This window comes from Acomys minous, assembly GCF_964271855.1.
Source record: "Acomys minous genome assembly, chromosome: 8".
Taxonomy (NCBI): Eukaryota; Metazoa; Chordata; class Mammalia; order Rodentia; family Muridae; genus Acomys; species Acomys minous.
The window spans coordinates 47,357,577-47,377,785 of record NC_140489.1 but is presented as its reverse complement, the minus strand read 5'-3'; the positions used below and the strand labels follow the sequence as shown (position 1 = coordinate 47,377,785).

General features: G+C 42.0%; 1 protein-coding gene across 1 annotated transcript in view; it reads right to left on the bottom strand.

The window, feature by feature from the left end:
• Positions 1-3,023: 3,023 nt before the first annotated feature.
• Positions 3,024-20,209, bottom strand: part of L2HGDH (L-2-hydroxyglutarate dehydrogenase) — a 25,725-nt gene continuing 8,539 nt past the window's right edge. Inside the window, exons 5-10 of the mRNA XM_084791364.1 lie at positions 20,008-20,170; positions 18,560-18,594; positions 15,787-15,954; positions 14,638-14,795; positions 13,306-13,437; positions 3,024-5,207 (exon numbers count right to left, since the gene is read on the bottom strand). Coding sequence (XP_084647490.1) covers positions 5,012-5,207; positions 13,306-13,437; positions 14,638-14,795; positions 15,787-15,954; positions 18,560-18,594; positions 20,008-20,170 — 852 coding nt within the window. The 3' untranslated portion in view covers positions 3,024-5,011. The remainder of the gene's footprint in view (positions 5,208-13,305; positions 13,438-14,637; positions 14,796-15,786; positions 15,955-18,559; positions 18,595-20,007; positions 20,171-20,209) is intronic.

The following is a 20,209-nucleotide window of genomic DNA, read 5'->3' as shown; positions in this document are numbered from 1 at the left end:
ACTTAATTAAAATATAATTATATCAACTTCTCCCTCTCTCCAATCCCAGTAAATTAAGCTATGAACATTAATGAATTCATCGTCTACTCATAGATCAAACCAGGGAGCTGCCGACAGTCATCTATGTACATAGACCCCAATTCCAGAGTAAGGAATTTAGAAAAGAGAAAATAAAAGCATTTGTTCCCCCCCATATTAGTAATTTGCATAATGTTTTAATTACTAGGTATAGTAAATATAGATGTCAAAAGACATCTCTCATACTCTCAGTGGACAAACTTAAGCAAAATTACATTTAAAAAGTCATGGGAAGGGCCAAGCAAGCTTGGTGGCCCATGCCTGGAGACAGAGGCAGACGGATCTCTGTGAGTTCAAGGCCAGCCTGGTCTATAGAGCAAGTACCAGGACAGCCAGAGATACACAGAGAAACCCTATCTCAAAAGCAAAAACAAAATGACAACAACAACAAAACAAGCAACAACAGCAAAAACACCGTTCCAGAGCACCAGTGTGTTTTTGGTTTTTTGGTTTTGTTTTTTTTTTTTATTGGTTTTTGAGACAGGCTGGCCTCGAACTCACGGTGATCTGCCTGCCTCTGCCTCCTGAGTGCTAGGATTAAAGGTGTGTGCCACCACACCCAGCTCCAGAGCACCAATGTTAAAAGAGCTCATCTTAGAGATAATCAAAGACAATTTTAAGTGAAACTTGGCTGAAATTCAAGGTTTTCTCCTCAGAGATCTGGTTTGTTTGTTTTGTTTTTGAGACCTGTAACTCTTGCGAGGTGGAGCTCCACCTTGCTGGATTAAAGGGGCTCTCCCTGAGCAGCTCGGGCATACCATTATACACCTCTCTCACCACATCTAAAAGTCAAAATCCTCATTTTATCCACAAAACAGAAAGAATCTTAAGATAATTCTGATGTGAGAGCCTGCTTTTAGTAGACGCATTTACCAAAAAGGACAAGAGCCCTTCCTTGCAGGGTTTGAAGGCAGAAGCAGAGCCTGCTGGTGTCCGCATCATTCTTCCTTTCAGGCATCTGGGTCTTAAGTTTCTATTCTTAAACTTTTCAGTGGGTACAAAGCATCTGAAAACACTCCTAGGCATTCTCTTTACTTTTATTTTCACGTTATATATTAGAAAATCTAACTGGGTCTAGTGAAAAGACTCACTGGGTATAGCTGCCTGCCAAGCCTGATTTTCAACCCCTAGAAACTACATAAAGCTGGAAGGAGAGACCCGAAGTCTCCAGCCTCCACATGCATGACAAAGCATGACCACTTATATATACATACACAGTAATAAAATACAAATTTAAAACCCCAGTAACTGATCTCACAATTGTCCTCCAAAATGGTTGTTTCTTTTTTTGGTTTTTCAAGACTGGTTTCTCTATGTAGCTTTGGCTGTCCTGGTTGGCCTCGAACTCAGAGATCTGCTTGCTTCTGCCTCCAGAGTGCTGGCATTACAGGCTTGTGTTGCCTGGCCCCAAAATATTTACATTTCGATAATAGATATACCTAGAAATACAGGAAAACATCTGACCAGAGAAGGGCCCGAGATCCTTGTGATAATCACAGCCATTACAGTTGGCTAGCCTCCAATGCAGGCCCAACAGACTTCCACACGCCAGGATTTGGCAGAATAAGTCACTATCTTTTGAAGAAAGTTGTAGGAGCTGACGTTATTCCATAGGTTAGTGGGCAGACCTCCAAATGGCCTCAGGAAAAGTGGAACCCTGCCAACAGTAATGGCACTGCTCCACCAGTGCAAAACTCTAAGAGGACCAAAGGAAGGACTTTAATAGACACATGTATGTGCGGAGTAAAGTTCCATAACATGAAACACTAAAAATGCACATATGTGTTCTCCACAAACTAAGTACACTGAAGGTAAATATAATAAGATGGTCAGACCAAATTTTATACTCACAAATAGAAAAGTATTGTCTTACTGTACTGAGGCAGGAATCTCACTACACAGCCCAGGCTAGCCTTGAACTTGTGATCCTCCCCCCTCAGCCTCCTGAGTGCTGTTACAGGTATGCACTATTACACCTAGTTTCAGAAGGGTTTTTTAGACTTATCTACAGTTATGATAGTTCACCTAATATAGGGTTACTGTGTGACAAAATTTCTCTCAGGGAGAGGCAACACACAGATCTACTCATCCCAAAGTCTAACTTGATGAAACGATGAATTTTACTGGGGTCATTTACAGGAACATGGGTGAGGGATTGCTTACAGGAGCAGAAATGACTCAAAGACAGCTGCAGCACCAAGGCCCACCCAGGCATAGGTGACAGTTCATCAGTGCTGGGAAGCTGGCGTCGTACATTGCACAGCCTGCAGGCAGTTCAACAGATGGAAGTGTGTTCTTTCCAAGAACCTCAGATGATCTTAACCTCTTCCAGGCAGCTAGTCTGGTTTCTGCTGCTTCCAGCCAGCTGGTCTGGGCTTGCCTGAGAGTCTTCTTTCCAACTCAGCTTCCTACAGTCTGAGATGGACTCTTGTTTTTAATTGCTTTCCATGGCAGGGAAGGGGCCTAGCAAATCTGGTCAGTTTCAGGGACTTCCGCTAGCCTTACTGCATAAAGGGCTCCCCTGCAGGATTAAATGTTACAATCTTAGAGAAAAGTGTTATTTAACAAGGATATCCATTTTAGTAAATTTTTAAAAAATTTGTTCTAGAAACTAGGCTGTCTTGCTGTCTTCAAACTCACAGCCATCTACCTGCGTCTGCCTGCTGAATACACTGACTAAAGGTGTGCACCACTACTGCGTGGCAACTTTTTTTTTAAAGTATCTTTAAATTTTTATTCATTTATTTGTTTTACATGCATTGGTGTTTTGCCTGAATATGTTTGTGGGGCACACGCATGAGTTACAGACAGTTGTGAGCGACCATGTGAGTGCAGAGAATTAAATTTGGGTCCTCTTGGAGAGCAGCCAGTGCTCTCAACCACTAAACCATCTCTCCAGCTCCTCAGTAAAATTTTTAATGGAAATAAAACATAGTAACACCGAGAATCATTAAAATATTTTAATTAATATTAATATACATTCTTCTTTTCTTAGAAAGATGCAAAATTCTTATATATCAGTATTTAACAAAAAACCCTACTGACATAAATATCAAATATTTTACAGAGTAACTGACACATTTCAACAAATTTCTCTCTCTCTCTTTCTTTTCCCCCCTATTATTTGGGGGGCATACAATATAGGCCGAAATGGAATAAGGATTGGTTCAATCTTGACAGTTATTTTTGAAACTATTCTTTCACAGCTTAGTGTATGTACACAAGAACTCACAGCTGATGAAACAGAAAACCATGTACACTTCTTTCACCACATCTAAAAGAAAAATATGCTCATCTTATTCACGAAGCAAAATAACCTTACTCTAATGTTTGTATCGCCTAAAGGTTTTAGGTGCACTCCATGACATGCATGTCGTGTAGGAGTCGGTTGCCATGGAGAGCCATTAGCATTTGTTTCAGTGTGTCCATCCCCCATCCCAAGTGCTGGATAACTGCCTTGTCTATTTACCTGGGATGTGCTGCTTGAACTAAAACTCATAATATGTATCCTCTCAAATTAATGGGTGAGATGGCTTAATAAATGTAACCATCAAGGGCTGAAGTGAAGAGGGGAAAAAAAGGAAGAGAGTAAAGGCTTCTCTACCAACATGCACATCCTTCTCATGCATGCATCTCAGTGTTGTGAGGAAAACAAAGATTAGCCCTGAGAGAACACATGTGACAGGACAGAGTAAGTGTCCCGCCTATGTGCTGGTTCTCTTTCCATGGCCAAGTTGCCAGTTTTTACTTATATTTCTATTTTCCGACTTTCTGAATTGTAAGACACATTTCATTAGCTGAAACACACACTCACACACACATACACACTATACAGCATAGCGTTACATACAAACACATTCAGTATACAGTATGGCAGTACACACATACACGCATACACGTACATATATACAGTATACAGCATGGCACCACACACACACACACACACACAAACACACACACAGTACACAGTATGGCACTTGGCACCAACTTGACATGTTTGTAAAGTACATATGAAGAATGTAAGGCACTTTCGCGGTTTACAAAAGTGAATGCCTCCAAGTTAGATAGTAACCAAAAATGGAGAAATGTGCTCACAAAGTTTATAGAAATTCTGAAGACCCAAGAAGATATGAATCGTTAGGAATCCTAGCCAACATCTTGGGAACCTTAGTGTGACCAAGGGACTGAGGTGTGGAATAAATAATTGGTTAAAATTACACAGCGCCACACCCAATGCCAGGATTTTAAACTCCTCTTACAAACACATGGTCCTCTTAGGGGCTTTTGAGTTCTCAGGCATAGAAAATTGTAGTGTAGGCAACACGTACACAGGCAACTGTCGCGCAGATGGAGTGAGGATGCCACACTGTGCGTTACAGAGACTTACAAAAGGACTGGGAGTAAAGGGTTGAGTTTGTTTTATTATGCTACTTAGAAATGTGAAATTTCATTTATTTTCTTGAAATCAAGCATCTCCAGTTGCTGAATACACTACTGAGTAACGTAAGCTTTCTTGACTCTTCAGATGAAAAGAATGTCACATCCTACAATATACTGTGATGTATTTTTTCCAGGAAAGAAAAAAAATTAAATATTATAAAGTCACATTGATTTAGGGAACAGCTCATTTTTTTTTAATGCCATCTTCCCAAACGTTCTGTAGGAGCCCTTCCTAAATTTTGGTGGGTCGAGGTAAATCTAATAAACTCAAGGTTCCAGAACAGGAGCAGACACAGTTTGTTTCTTTGCTCACAAGATTATGGACTTCAGGTTTTTTTCTTTGTAATTATTTTATCTGTTATATCCTGTTAATTTATTTTAGCCTAAAAAGTATGATTTAAAAATCATTTTCTTAAATTATAATTTTAAAATGCAACTGGTAGAGCCTTGCTGCTGATGTCGGGAATACAATGCAAACAGCTCCCTTCCTCGTTCATAACTTAAATCGCTGCTGTACTTCATCTGCTATCATTCTAGAAATTGCCAGGGAAGAAGTGGCTGCGGGAGAAGGTGCATTTCTCACATGAAGAACGCGATCTCCAATTTCCCCAGCTCCTCCATCAAACACAAAATCATCTACCAGATTTCCATCTCTGTCCAGGGCCTGGGCTCGTACTCCAGCAGGGCCTCTGCAGAAGCAAAAACAAAGTGTTAGTTATCTGAGCCAAAGACATGGACAGTCTACAAGTTTCCAATGTATTCTTAAGGCAATAGAGTCTTTATTCAAAATGTAACTACAGGGAAACCCACTTGCTCTATGTTTAGCAAAAGGCTGCGGGTGATGCTCTGTGCAGAGCCTTAGCTGGAGCAGACTGCCCATCACGTGACAGTGTAACAAATACTACCCAATAAATATCCAAGTAATTATGTTACCTGTAAATATCTGTTCTTTCCAAAAGTAGCAGGCAAATTCACATTTAATGACAGTTGTTTGTACTTGAAGCCTTAAAATAAACTAAGTCTAGAAATCAATCAATGGCAACTGTAGAAATCAGTGGCAGCCAGCAAAGAAGTTTTATAAAGCAGGTTCACATGGAGACCTAAGAGGTATTCCTCGAAATTCTCACTATTTAGTGTCTTGTGGTACCAATCAAAGTTCACAGGCATTTTGGGGACTGACACGGTCTGCTACAGAGAGGGCGGGCATTCTCACCCTTGACCTTCTAGATTCTGGCCTCCACATCCTGAGTGCTAGGAGGCAGACACCATGCCCCGTGTATCTCCAGCACATACTCTGCTTTATAACATACACGATTTTTTTTTTAGATTTAGAATTCTGTTGTTTTATAAAATAAGTAAAATTTACAGATGAAAACTGAATTAAATGCATTTAGAAGCCAAAATCATCTCCTTTGAGAGTGTTCACTTTCAAAGCAGAGAGTGAAAAAAAAAAATCTGTGTATCATCAAGACACAGAAGTTAGGCAACCATCAACAGTTTCTTACTGACTCTGGGACATCTCACACAAAAACCTAAGGATACAAAGAGCAATATGATAACACTGTCCTTGAGGACTCAGCCTGGCCGAACAAGGACAAGGACAAAACTAGCCACTGTTGACCAGGCACGCCCTAGGGATTGTCTCACCCACCCTTACAATGCCCTGGGAGGCTGGTGTGCGCAGCGCATACGCTACCTCAAGAAACACAAAGGGCCTGAGTGCCCGGCCTGAAGCACTCAGGTCCACAGTTCACTTAGAGCGCGAAGTAGGAAGTACAAGTGTGAGAAATTGTGTGATGAAGGCAAATCATCAGCTGTAGACAATCAGGCTTTGGGGGAGAGAAAGTTCCAGGTGAGCATCTGACACAGCACCACCTGACGCGGCACATGGGCACAAGAAATTAACATTGCTAAAGACAAAGACATATTAGTGGGAGTCCTTTTTGTTTTTGTTTTCTTCAATCTTTATAGCTTATCTTAACTCATCAGTGGCACTCCTTGGTTTTGTTAGCAAAGAATGTGGCTGCTGGTTAAAGCGTCTGTGGGTTCTTGTCATCTCCTCCTTGTGTCATCCAGAACACAGTCCGTACTCTATGTAATGTCACATTCCTCTGTACAGAGCTTTAAACTGTATATTCTCCGTTACTTCTAAGCATGTTGGAGTTAATACTGATTACCCACAGAAAAGAATGTATTTACAGTTATTGTTCCTATAAAGGCAAATTATCCCTCAATAACTTTTGCCTAAGTGTTCAAAATCTGTAACTCAGACTGAAAATAAAACATTATTTTTTCCTTAAGATCTGACTGCAGTTCAAACTAGCATGAAATGTCTAAACTACCAAACACCTCATGTTTCATTTTCAGCATCTTAGGAAGCCTTATGCACTCCTGCAGGGTTATATGAAGTTTCAGAAGACTTCAGCCTGAGGTAAGTTTTATCATTTGAAACCTTAAGAAAGATAAACCAAAATGCCTTGAGGGCAGACAATGTCTTGTACAACACCTACCTCACCTCTATGTCTAGATTTGAGTGTTACAGTTTCTAGACATGCGGTAAGGCTACACACTGTATATTTAAATATTTTTTTAAAGAACTAAAAGAATGATTTAGCAAATTAGTAACTGTGAATTCAATTATATTGAATATGGTGCTTGCTATTTGTAGCTAAGTATAATGGCAAGGTATATCCTAGATGTCAAACTATATCCTGAAACAGTAACAGCCGAATATATAACTAAGTACACCACTCTCCCATCTGGGATATCCTGCACTGCGTTATTGTCACATGGCAGATATTATGCTGTGGCTGGGAAAACAGCTATGAAGAGTTGTAACTGACATCTTTGGCTAGTCCTAAATAGGCCAAGTACTTATAACACTCACAATGGGAACTGCTGCCAATCTAAATCTGTATTACCATGTGGAACACAGGTAACTCGGACGTGCTATTATGGAGAAGGCAAACAATTCAAACCTGATTTTTGGACATGAAGGAACAGTTATTTTTCTTTCTAATCTTTGATGAAATAGGACTATGGGAGAATACGGTTTGTATCAAGGCTCATCTTCCCTTACTTTCTGGCAGGGCTGGGGATGGAGTCCTGTGCGTCGTGTGTACTGGGAAACTGCTTTGCTGCATTACACCACAGCCCTACATGCCTAGTGAGGTCTAGAACATTGGGAGACCCTCAGATGGCTGTGGGAGGCTACATGATACAGGACTCTCTAATGGGGGCAGGGGGGACCTAGCTGCTAGGGTCTAATTCTGTAACTTATCTGCTGACTCTCACCTGATTTCATACGAGTCTCTGTTCAGCAGGACCTTATCTGAGGAAATCCTCTGCGTCTAAGTATGTCTAGGCATATTCCTATGTACAGGTTTTGCATTTGTTTTTTTTATTAAGTGTTCCAAGGGGAACTTTAAAAAAATGTATAAGAGCAAAGAAAATTTCTGTACATGAATTACTATTATCATTTTGTATGACAAATTTTTCAATGATTAGACAAACATAACCTTTTTTGTTTTATCTATATTCCCACCTACCACTCATCTTTTTCCAATGGATTTAAGGCATACCCAGATGGCATGCCATTTCATGTCAATGTGTATAAAACTATGTGTATCATTAAAGTAGCACACATTTAGTATTGACACTAGTCAGCCTCTATCAACCAAACTGGATTTACATTTTTACTCTCTAGTTTACAGATGGGGCAGAGAGCAGTATCTGGGGAGTCTGACTGAGAGTCAAGCGGGGTCAAGCATATCTGGGTCCACTTTTATAAATTAGCCTCTGCTTATGGTCCTTACATATTTAAACTCTCACACACTCACATCCTAATTCCCAAGAATAGACAGAAAAATTCCTTAATATATTTTGGTGCCAAGGGAGATGTTTTTTCTAGATTCCTTTTTCACTAAGAGACCCTCAGTTTTGCCTGACATGGTGGTGCATGCCTTTAATTTCAGCACTTGGGAGACAGAGGCAAGCAGATCTCTCTGAATTCAAAGGTCTACACAGGGTTCCAGGCCAGAGGGGGGCATAATGAGACTCTGTCTCAAAAATATGAAAGTAAATAAAATAGAAGAATACCAGGCGGATCTGGACCCAGGGCGGTCTGCTCAACCTACTGTACCAGCCAAGGACAGGACATGCAGTAAACATCGAACCCCTACCCAGATCCTGCCAATGGACAGGGCATCCTCCACAGTTGTGTGGAGAGCGGGGACTGACTCTGACATGAACTCTGGTGCCCCATATTTGACCACATCCCCTTGGTGGGGAGGCCTGGTGGCACTCAGAGGAAGGGTAGGCAGGCGACCAGGATGACACTTGATAAGGCTGTGACCATATCATGGGGGAGGAGGTCCCCTTCTGTCACAGTGCTAGGGGAGGGGAATAGGGTGAAAGAGGGAGGGAGGGAGGGAGGAACAGGGGGATACAAATGAGGGGATAACAATTGAGATGTAATCTAAATAAATTAATTTTTTTAAATGCAAAAAAAAAAAAAGAATATATTAGGGTCTAACTTACTATTTGCGTAGACCAAAAGCTCCCTTTCTACTACCTGGGGGGAAATGAAAATAAAGTTGCTAATGTTGTATTATCTTATTTTGTGTGATAGACATATATAATTTTTGAATTTCACTGAGCACTTTTTATTGTGTGTAAACATTTTATTGCATGTGAATCACACATCCATTAAAAACATGAACTCCATGAGAAGAGTGTAAGATACGGAGAAGGACTGCCAAACGCCGCCTTCTGAGCAGAGTACAGCCTCTGCAGTAAAAGCTCACTGCAACTGCGGCTGCCTGCACTGCTTCTGCACAAGAGCAGGACTGTCGATAGTCACCACGTATAAATGGGACAACCCTTAGGGCACTCTGCCCCTCACGGCTGACCTAGTGGTTCCTGGCAAATTCTTGGAGAAGAGGAGTCATTGCTGTCAGTTTTGTGCCCACTAGTGAGCCCATGAGGCTTCAATGAAGAATTCCGAAACACAGTTTGTACAGTTGGCTCTGATTAAACTTTTAAGTCACAAAACAAAACAGAAACCATGGTCTGGAAAAAGGAATGGATGGGAATAGAATAGAGGAAAAAAAAAGGGAGAAAGTAAATGGTATGCATTGTATGCATGTATGAAATTGTAAGAGAATAAATTAAATCAAAAAGGAAAAGAAAAGAAGGCTGGCAGTAGTGCATGCCTTTAGTCCTGGCACTTGGGAGGCAGAGGCAGGCAGATAGATCTCTGTGAGTTTGCGGCCAGCCTGGCCTACATAGGATATCTACACAGGACATGTCTATAGGACATCCAGGGCTACACAGAGAAACCCTGTCTCAAAAACAAAACAAACAAAAGAAAAGGCAAAGAATATCTGTATCCAAGCCTCTCAGTTATTAAAATCATCTGCTCTAGGGCAACATCAGTACCAACTCATCTTGGAAAACAAGGTTTTCATTTTCTTCTGTTTTGGGTATATGAATACCTCCACTTTCCCTCAATGTCACACACACACACACACACACACACACACACACACACACACGTATGTATGTATGTATATGTGTACATGACAAGGATGTTTCTTATATTTTTCTCTTTGAATTTTGTAGGGTGAAGGTTATCTAATGCTGTAGACTAGTGGTTCTCAACCAAGGGAAATCCTGCCCCCTAGAGGATACTGGCAATTTTTGGAGACGTTTTGGACTGTTACAATCAGGAACATGGGGAAAGGACAGGGGTACTATTAAACACCCTGCAATGAGCTAGACAGGCCTCACAGTAAAGAATTACCTAGTGCAAAATGCCAACTACACCAGGCTATAGAGGTGTCCTGCATTTGCAATGTATAATGGCATAGTTTTCATTTCTGCTTTAAATTTTACCTAATATGATATTTAGAGATGGGCGAGGTGGTGCACACCTGTAATCCCAGCACTTGGGAGGCAGAGGCAGATCACTGTGAGTTCAAAGCCAGCCTGGCAGTCCTGGCCTTCAGAGCAAGTCCAGGACAGCCAGGGCTGCTACACAGAGAAACCCTGTTTTGAAAAACAAACAAATAAACAACAATATTTAACAAAATGATACATGGGAAAGGGGGGAAATCACTCCAACATAAACATGTAGGTGCCATATTAATCAGAAAATATCTTAAGGAGCTTAGAGCTAATATTAAGAGCATAAGTGACAAATCATTTAACAATATGTTTGTATATTTGTATATCTTATGCATATATCTAACTGATAATACCTTCACATTCCAGCCTAATGTGTAATAATAAATTATTGTCCAAAATGCTTTGCTATAAGCGTTCAATAAAAATCAAGATGAATGTCCTTTTGTAGCTATTGATATTTAAGGGCACAGTTTCAGAGTAACACAACCCACCAAGCGTGGCTTCTGTTAGCGTGTTGTTCCTTTGCAGTGCTGGGGATACAAATCAGGACTTCATGTATGTATGCTCTGTTAGCTTTTAATATCTAACACCACTTATATGCCTATGACACAATACTGGCAGGACATTTATGGTTTGAATACACTGGATTGCATGAAAAATTAGGCTTCAAGCTGTGAAAAGTACTATTGATCTTACTATTATTTAATATTTCTGGCATATAAGATGTAGATAACAACATATATACTCTTTAATGAAAAAAGAAATTAAAAAATTAAAGAAATTTGAAAAAATGAAAGAAATTTAAAAAATAATTTTAAAAAAGGAAGTAAATCACAAGAGCTTTGGTGGAAGCCCATGTGGTATTCACGGACCTTGCTCTTCCTTCCCTAGAGGTAGCCATCGTCCTGAGTCAGGGGTTTATTAGCTCTAGGATCACTTTTATTCCCACAGGGATCCATAAATAGTATGTGATATTATGCTTTTTTTTTCCAACTCATACAAATCCTTGCTTTTAGTAATTTCCTGAATTTAACAGCTGAAGGAGTCAGAATCAATCAAGAGAAGGAACAAATAGGAGCTAAATATACTCAGCATCTGTGTGTAAAGAGGAGCGCATCTGTGATGGTGTCCACTGTGCCACAGGCACCTGCACGTGGGTCTGCCTCGGGCTTCTATAAAAGGTGGAAACTGAATATGGGAGGTGAAGTCACCGCCACGGTTTCCATACAGAACCCCATATGCCCAAAGAGTATTGGCGACAGTGACAGAAACCTCATTTAACCGGCCTGTTTTCATATTTACGACATTATAAGTCTGCAACTGCAAACCACTGAGAACATAAAAGGCTTTGCTTATAAGTACGCATATGAAAATAAAGCCTCAATATTTTTATCCCTTCCATGTCAGAAGGTGAGAAGGAGAGATAAGAGAGAAAACATGAACTGGGCTTTAGTAGTCCTTCTACAGGGTCAGAGAATCATCTCAGAATGACACATTAGAGACAGATTTAGAGCAGCAAGATCCCCCCTGCCCCTAAGGGAGACAGCTGACATGACTGTTGTTCTTTCCAGATACAGTCAAGCTCACTGACAAATTATACCAGGCTAGCTTCAACAGCTGCTCAGACAAAGTAGACAGTTGGTGCTCTGGAGCATCATGGAGGGATGCATTATAACACAGTGTGGGTACCACGAAGTACACTGTTGATTACAACTGGCATGGGCACTGAAATCTCACCAAAGAGGAAAGATACAGAGGCGTGATGAGTTCAGGACAATCTACACACCAAGTCCAGAAAGTCTTTAATTTTAAGAAGAAAAACAAAACCAACCAGCCAACCAACCAAACCTTTTCCTGATACCCTGAAGCAAAAATTTAGATTAACTACTATTGTTGCAGGATAGTTGATCACACTGTGAATTCCGAGATTGTAAATTGAAAAAAAACTGCTTTTTATTGTGGTGTGGCTCAGCTATAGCACACACCTTTAACCCAAGAGCTAAATAAAGGCACCCCTAGGTCAAGAGGCGGAGCAATCAACGCAACCAGTGGAAAGAGATGAACGTAAGTAAGCAGGAAGGAGGGACAGAGAGTTGACAGTGTTAAGACAGTGTGGAGAAGGAGAAGGGCTTTTCCTTCTGGGACATCCGTTGAGTAGGAAGGGCAGCTGGGAGCTTTCTCTGCCTCTCTGAGCTAGCAGGTTTTCACCCCAGAATCTGGCTCCTGAGTCTTGATTAATTAAATGTCTGGGATGTTCTTTCTCTAAAAGAGCAGACTCCAGCCATGCTGCTTCCTACTTCTGTGCTACAAGCAGAGTTGGACTTGACACAAACAGAAGTAGAGGGGGCCAGAGGGACGACTCGGTGACTAAGAGCCTGTGCTGTGGCTCACAACCCCTGCAACTCCAGTTCTGTGAGGCCCGGCACCTCTGCTCTCCTCAGTCAGCTGTAGTCACGTGCACATACCATCCCCACCTCCACACAAATAAAAATAAAATAAATTGGTTTTTTTTTTGTGTGTGTGCGCACTTTTGTTTTTTTTAAGTAGAGAAGAAGAAAGGCAAGAAGTATATGTCTAAAGGGGCTTTAAGACGCAATCAAGGTGGCACATACTTTTAACCCCAGGACTCGGGCGCCAAAGAAGACAGATGTCTGTGAGTTCGAGGCCAGCCAGGTCTATAGAGAGTTCCAGAACACAGAAAAACCCTGTCTTATAAACAACAACGAAAGGGTAGATGATTATGAACAACCAGCACTAAAGGCTGTGGTACAAACCTCTTGGGGGAAAAGAGGGAAAAGACCCCGAGGCTGTGCGCCTGAAAGAGAGCTATCACCAGCCCTACCTGCCTCCCGGGCTTGCGTCCTCACCCCATTTCCTTACCGAAGTACATCGCTGACTGTAATTTCAGGAATGAACTTTTGAAGATGCTTCACTGTTTCACTGAGGAAACAGGCTTTATACATTTCGTTAGCTCCATAAGAGAAATTTTGGAATACCAGCTTAATGAAACCACTAATAATAAAAGAAAAAAAACCTTTATGAGACAAAGAAGTCCTTTATTACTATATCTATACAATTTATAAAAAGTCGGAAAAATTACACAATAAAGAAACTTTTGGCCAATATAAGGAGTGAAACTCGCTCAAACTCAAAACATAAGGAATGTGGTTTCAGACTGGCTTGCTGACATTAAGGCTTTCTAATGCTGTCAATACACTAAAAGCATCTTTCCTAGTTTAGTTGGCCAAGGTACAGTATTCTAGTAGATGTCCTCAAGTGAGCGTCTGTGCACATACGTCAACCTAATCCTTCTGTTACAGAATCTGCAGAGGGCAAAACCCACAACAGTTTAAAATGCTTTCCAGTGGTTGGATACAATCTTATGAAGAGAAAGAAGACCAGAGGGCTGGGGAGATGGCTCATTTGGTAAAGAGTTTCCCATGCAAACATGAGGAAGAACCTGAGTTTGGATCCTCAACACCTATGTAAAAAGCAGGAGTTCAGCACATGCCTGCAGCCCCAGCACTGGGGAGGCACAGAGAGGAGAATCCTTGGGGCTTGCTGGCCAGCCAGCCTAGGACGCGTGCGTGCACACACACACATACACACATACACACACACACACACACACACACAGAAAAAACCAAACAATACACCATGAGGCTATTTCTTAGAACAGTAAAAAGTCCGTGTCATAAGTCTATACAGCAGCACCCGGAGGTTTACACACACGCGCACGCGCGCACTCACACACACACCATCTCATCAGTAATTTATCTAATAGCTTACAAAACAATGGTGACTAGCTTGAAATGATATTCTCAAAGTAAGTCCTCATTAGTTTCTGACCTTTTAGCAACATTTAAGATATGGACAACCAGATGTGTGAATGGCTTTGGCCTTATTTTCTTTTTAGCTAAGACATTATCACCCTGGTTCACCACAACCCTTGTAAGGTAGTTAAACATTAGACTTGGGACAAGGCGTGTAGTCCAGTGTTTTAAACTCCGCTCACTGTGTACAAGGCTCTACATTCGATCCTTAGCATCAAAACCCAAATAATCAAGTTCATGCTTATTTCATTAATTTGGATTAATAAAAAAATTAACACAACAGGCACATACATGATGGTTTGTTCCATTAGAATATAAGAACCATCTTACATTAAAAAAGAATAAGCACATAGAGTCTTTTTAAAGGCAACACTGTTACCTCTTGAGAATTGTTTCCATAGCATCTCTGGCATTGAAGTCAAAGGGTCCGTAACCTTCCCGCTTAAAGGCAAGCACTGCATTCGGCCCTAGCCAAATACTGCCATCCAACCTCGGTGTAAAGTGAACTCCTAGGAAGGGCACGCGGCTGTCCGGGACCTGCAGGTTCAACACAGCAACGGACGATTAGCTCCATCCCACACATCACTGTATGAATTGCATAAACAAACTGGTGATACAAGAGAGTTCTTCTAGACGTCTGTATGCACTGTGAGCCGTGTTCACACAGGCGTTCCTATTAACATGCATGCACTCTGGTTAAAGTGCTACTGTCATCCATATATATGTTCCACTTATCCATCCTTCTGGGAAAAGGGGAAAAGGATCAACTGCTCTGTTCCTATAGTTGCCTCTCCTCCTATGACAGAAGGCTGAGACTGGCAGGCAAAACCGCTGCCAGGAAAAAAATGTGCCTATTTACAGCGTAGGCCTCCGTGAGGTGAGCAGCAGCAGATGACTTTAGCTTCTGGCAGGGTCAAAAACATCAGTTTCATCTGATTCAACCTAACATGCTTTGGGGGCGTTGTCCATCAACAGGTGAATGGAGGCAGAAGAGTGAGCCTTAGCTTAAACACCCCTGACTTTTACCCTTTTCTGTTCCTATACAAAGCAGCCAAGGAGCTGGGCATCTAGAACTCCCGTTCGTGGGCTCCTCTACTTCAGAGGAGGACCTGGGTCCCTCTCGTTAGCACTGCCTCGGTGTACTCACGCCGCCCTCAGAGGAGGACCTGGGTCCCTCTCCTTAGCACTGCCTCGGTGTACTCACACCGCCCTCAGAGGAGGACCTGGGTCCCTCTTGTTAGCACTGCCTCGGTGTACTCACACCGCCCTCAGAGGAGGACCTGGGTCCCTCTCCTTAGCACTGCCTCGGTGTCCTCACACCGCCCTCAGAGGAGGACCTGGGTCCCTCTCCTTAGCACTGCCTCGGTGTCCTCACACTGCCCTCAGAGCAGAAGGTGGCTTTAGGGACAGATGAAACTGCTACATGCCCAGGCCCCAAACCCTCTCTTCCAATGCAGACACGGGTTTTTATTTTCATTTCTTTTGTGCCTCCAACCAGCTTGAGAGAGAAGACAGAAGTGTCACCTACCGGATAAATATTTCCCTTTACAAGGTAGCTCTTTTCTGGCTTCAAGAGCAGGTAATCTCCCCGGAATGGGACAATTTGAGGGTCAGGGTTGCAGCCGCTCAACTCTGAAATACGGTCTGAGTAAAGTCCTGCACATGTCACGACAAAACGACACTGAATTTCCTCTCCCTGGTACAAAATAAAAAAGCATGGTTAGTATCTAAATATGAGAAAGAAAATGTGGCAGTGCTTGTCTGTGTGAAAGCTTAAACAAAACATAAAAAACAAAAACACTCCTACTGAATGGAGAATTAACAGAGGTTCTGATATAGGAGATAGGTAAAGGAAGGTTGGGTTTAGTCAACAAACTATATGTTTGAAAATAGCACATAACTCTATAGTTGATATAAGCTAATTAAGACAATTTTCCAGGGGGTGGGGATGGTGGGCTCTGGCTAACCTTGAACTTCACCAGGTGACCCTGAACTTACAAAGATCCACCTGCTTCCCAGGTGCTGGGATTAAGGCATGAGCCCCCATACCCAGCTATATGTTATTAAAAAAATAATAATATACAGGGGCTGGAGAGATGGCTCAGAGGTTAAGAGCACTGCCTATTCCTCCAAAGGTCCTGAGTTCAAGTCCCAGCAACCACATGGTGGCTTACGACCATCTATAATGTGATCTAGTGCCCTCTCAGGCAGAGTATAAATAAATAAACCTTAGATAAAACAACAACAACAAAACAATATACAATGCTTGTATGAAGGAATAAGTAGGTGAAAGGGGGAAAATAGAAGCTAAAACATATTTCAATGTAACTATCAGCAAAATGGAACCCCCTTTTGTTTTTTTGTTTTGTTTTGTTCTTTTGTTTTGGTTTTCGAGACAGGGTCTCTCTGTGTAACAGCCCTGGCTGGCCCGGACTTGCTTTGTAGACCAGGCTGGCCTTGAACTCAAGAGATTGCCTGCCTCTGCCTCCTGGGTGCTGGGATTAAAGGCGTGCGCCACCACGTCCAGCTGGAGCCCACCCCGCCCTTTGTAAAGCTCACAAAACTGAAATTGAAGCTGGGTATCCAGAACTTGGGAGGTTGAAACAGCAATGAGTTCAAGGCCAGCCTGGACTACTTAGCAAGACCGTATCTCGGAATATTAAAAATAAATAAATAAATAAAAATCTGAAATGGAGTTAAGATTTAAATGTAAAATCTATGACCACACAATGTAAGAAAATGTAGAGGATGCTCCTTAACATTAGCCTCAGTGACAATTTTTGTTGACAGAGCACCACAGACACAGGTAAAAGTAGCAAAAACGAACAAGTGGACTACAGCAGACACAAAGCTTCTGTGCAATGAAGCAAAGGCACATGCAAGCCACACCCCCCACACACCCGGCAGCAGTCTATAGATAATACAGAAAGGAACTCAGGAACTCAATGGCAAAAGTAAGCGCTCCAATTAAAACTGGGGAAAGGAGCAAGGTGGTGGTGGCGCATGCCTTATGCCTTTAACCCCAGCACTCAGGAGGGAGTGCAAGACCAGTCTGGTCTACAGAACCAGTTCCAGGACAGCCAAGGCTACACAAAGAAACCCTGTCTCAAACAAAACCAAAACCAAAAGGTAATTCCAGCACTTGAGAGGCAGAGGCAGGAAAATCTCTGTGAGTCTGAGGCTGTCCTGGTCTACAGAGTGAGCTCCAGGACAGCCTGTCTCAAAGAAAAAGACAAAGTCTGTTTGGAAAGTGAACATGTTTCACTCATATAAGGCATAGTTACACCTTATATGAAAACATAATTTTGCCAATGTCCTATGTGCAGGTTAGGCACAGTTTTAATAGAGGTATGCTGTCCCACATCTGCTGGGTATAGGGAGAGATGCTACACAACCACATGTCTACTTCAGCAACTGGCTTCTCAGATTGCACAGAAAGCCTGGGACCCACCAACTTCCTTCTAACATAGGTATTCCTGCAACTGCTAAGGCTGAGCATGATATACATCCCATAACACGTATGAATGACTCTGCCTCACTCACTGACACTTGCGGGTACAGGGAACCCCGAGTTCTGTGGTTCTTGAATTAGCCTATAGGAGAATGGAGGAAAGCACCCAGCTCCCTCTGTACAACCTACACCCTCTTCCCAGTCTCTGAATTAGTAGTTAATAAGTGAACGCGTAGCAGAGTGATAAAGTGTCTATCAGCGGGGGTGGAGGGGGGGGGGTGGAGAGATGGCTCAGTGAGTAAGAGAACTGACTGGACTTGCAGAGGAGCTAGGTCCAGCTCCTGGCACCCATACAATGACTCACAATCTGCTGTGACTCCAGTTCCAGGGATCCAATGCCCTCTTATAGTGTCAGAGGGCACCAGGAACATACACACGTGCAGGCCAACACTCAAACACAAAAATAAAATAAGTATTATTTAAAATTCCCAAAAGAGTGCAAGAGGGGAGATTAACGGGAAAGAGGAAACTGAGGAACAGAGGGGAATGATCAAATATTCTATATACATGCATAAAACACAATAAGAAGCCTGTTACTATATATAATTAATATGTGCTAATAAAAAAAACATTGAAAAAAACCATGGGGTATCTGGCTCTTGAGGAACCATAATTGAGGTAGGGCTCTGACTGTCACATGTATACATACACTTGCACATGCACACACATGTATATGTACAAACTTGCACATGTACACACACATAAACAGACATATACAAAGACATAGCAATCACTCAATAACCCAATTTTACAAGTAAATGAAAGTGAAAAACAACTCAAAAACCTTTACCTTAGTATTCGTGACAGCAACTGGGTATTTCAGCCCTGACAGGGACAAAAAGAATTAGTGGAACTTTTGTTTGAGCAAAAGAAAGCTGCCATTACTTAATACATTACACCGGCAGTAAATTTAAATGATTGTCTTAATTGTATGTTAATTTTCATTCTGAAGCTTTTTACCAAGTAAGAAGACTAAAGCGACTCATATTTGACAAAACAGAAAACTCTAGGATGGTTCTTCTAACACACTTAACGAACGCACAGCTCCAGCTTGCGCAGCACAGACCCTGCCTTTTACCAGTATCTTGCTCTGAATGTACAGCAGTGTCATCAGAAACAAATTTAATTTAACCACAGAATTAAAGCACGGGCTATGAACCACAAGACAAGCTGTGTCCTAGTGTTGCTAACTGGAGTCCCTCCTGGTTGTTCAGAGAAACAAGAATTTCACAACACAAAAGATTCCAGTAACAAGCTGACCATTTATCTGTTTGTCCCACTTGCTGCTGCGATATTGAGGCTATTATCTACCTACATGGTGGATTCTGCTTACCCACTTACATGGACTGTATTTGGTAAGTTGGTTCATCATCTTAGACTGTAGAAGGATGAAGGGCTAGTGATACATACAATCCAGACCTCCTTTAAAGCCTGCTAAGGAAGAACTTGATTCTCTCTCTAATTTCCTTGAAGCAAATAGAAGGCTTATAAGCCTCTCATTTGACTAAAAAGGAAAACTACTCATCGCAAAGCAAAATAAAACAGGTTTTAGCTATAGTCTAAGATGGGTATGGGAGGTCAGACTCCATACAGCTGAGTCTTTTTATGATATTAGTCTGCTGTCTGAAATGTGGGTGTGTTCAGAGGTAACCAACCACTTAACTATTCCTAAGCCATATGCCCCGACAGTCTGATTCAGGAGCTCTAGATGGATGATGCTAAAATCTGCATTTTAGTGAGCATTGCTGAAGTGCCAATCCCAACTTCAAGGGAACTGTCTGGAGGCCAACTGTGCGTAACAGCCTTGGAGAGTCAGAGTTTTGTTTGGTTTGGTTTAGGTTTTGTTTGTTTGTTCTTCCAGACAGGGTCTCTCTGTGTAGCCTTGGCTGTCCTGGACTTGCTTTATAGACCAGTCTGGCCTCAAACTGACAGAGATCCACCTGCCTCTGCCTCTGCCTCCTGAGTGCTGGGATTAGAGGAGTGCGCCACCGCGCCCTGGGGCTGATCAGATTTTAGTACCAGTCAGAGTCCATTGAGGGCCTAGTTCTCTCAGCAGGGACATGGAGGAATTCTGGATCTGCTCAGTCCCGCCCCTGTCCCCTCTGCCTTCACTCTGGCTCAGCGCCCCACTCCAGCCTGGCTCCTGTGAGTCTGCTACTGGCACCACCCAGACAAAAGCAATCCTTTTTCTTTTTTAATCAATACAAATATTTTGTACAGAGGACAGGGATAGCTTACCATTCTTACTTCTTGAAGGGCTTTCTTTAGCTATTTCAATATCTTTTACCTCGAAATCTTTCAAGATAGAGCCACCTGCTTCTTGGAAATCCTGGGCAAATGACAAAGCTACCTGCTGATAGTTCACAATGCCAGTAGATGGACAATCAATGGCCATGAGACCCTAGGACAAAAGTACAAAATGGTCAAATAATACAATCAA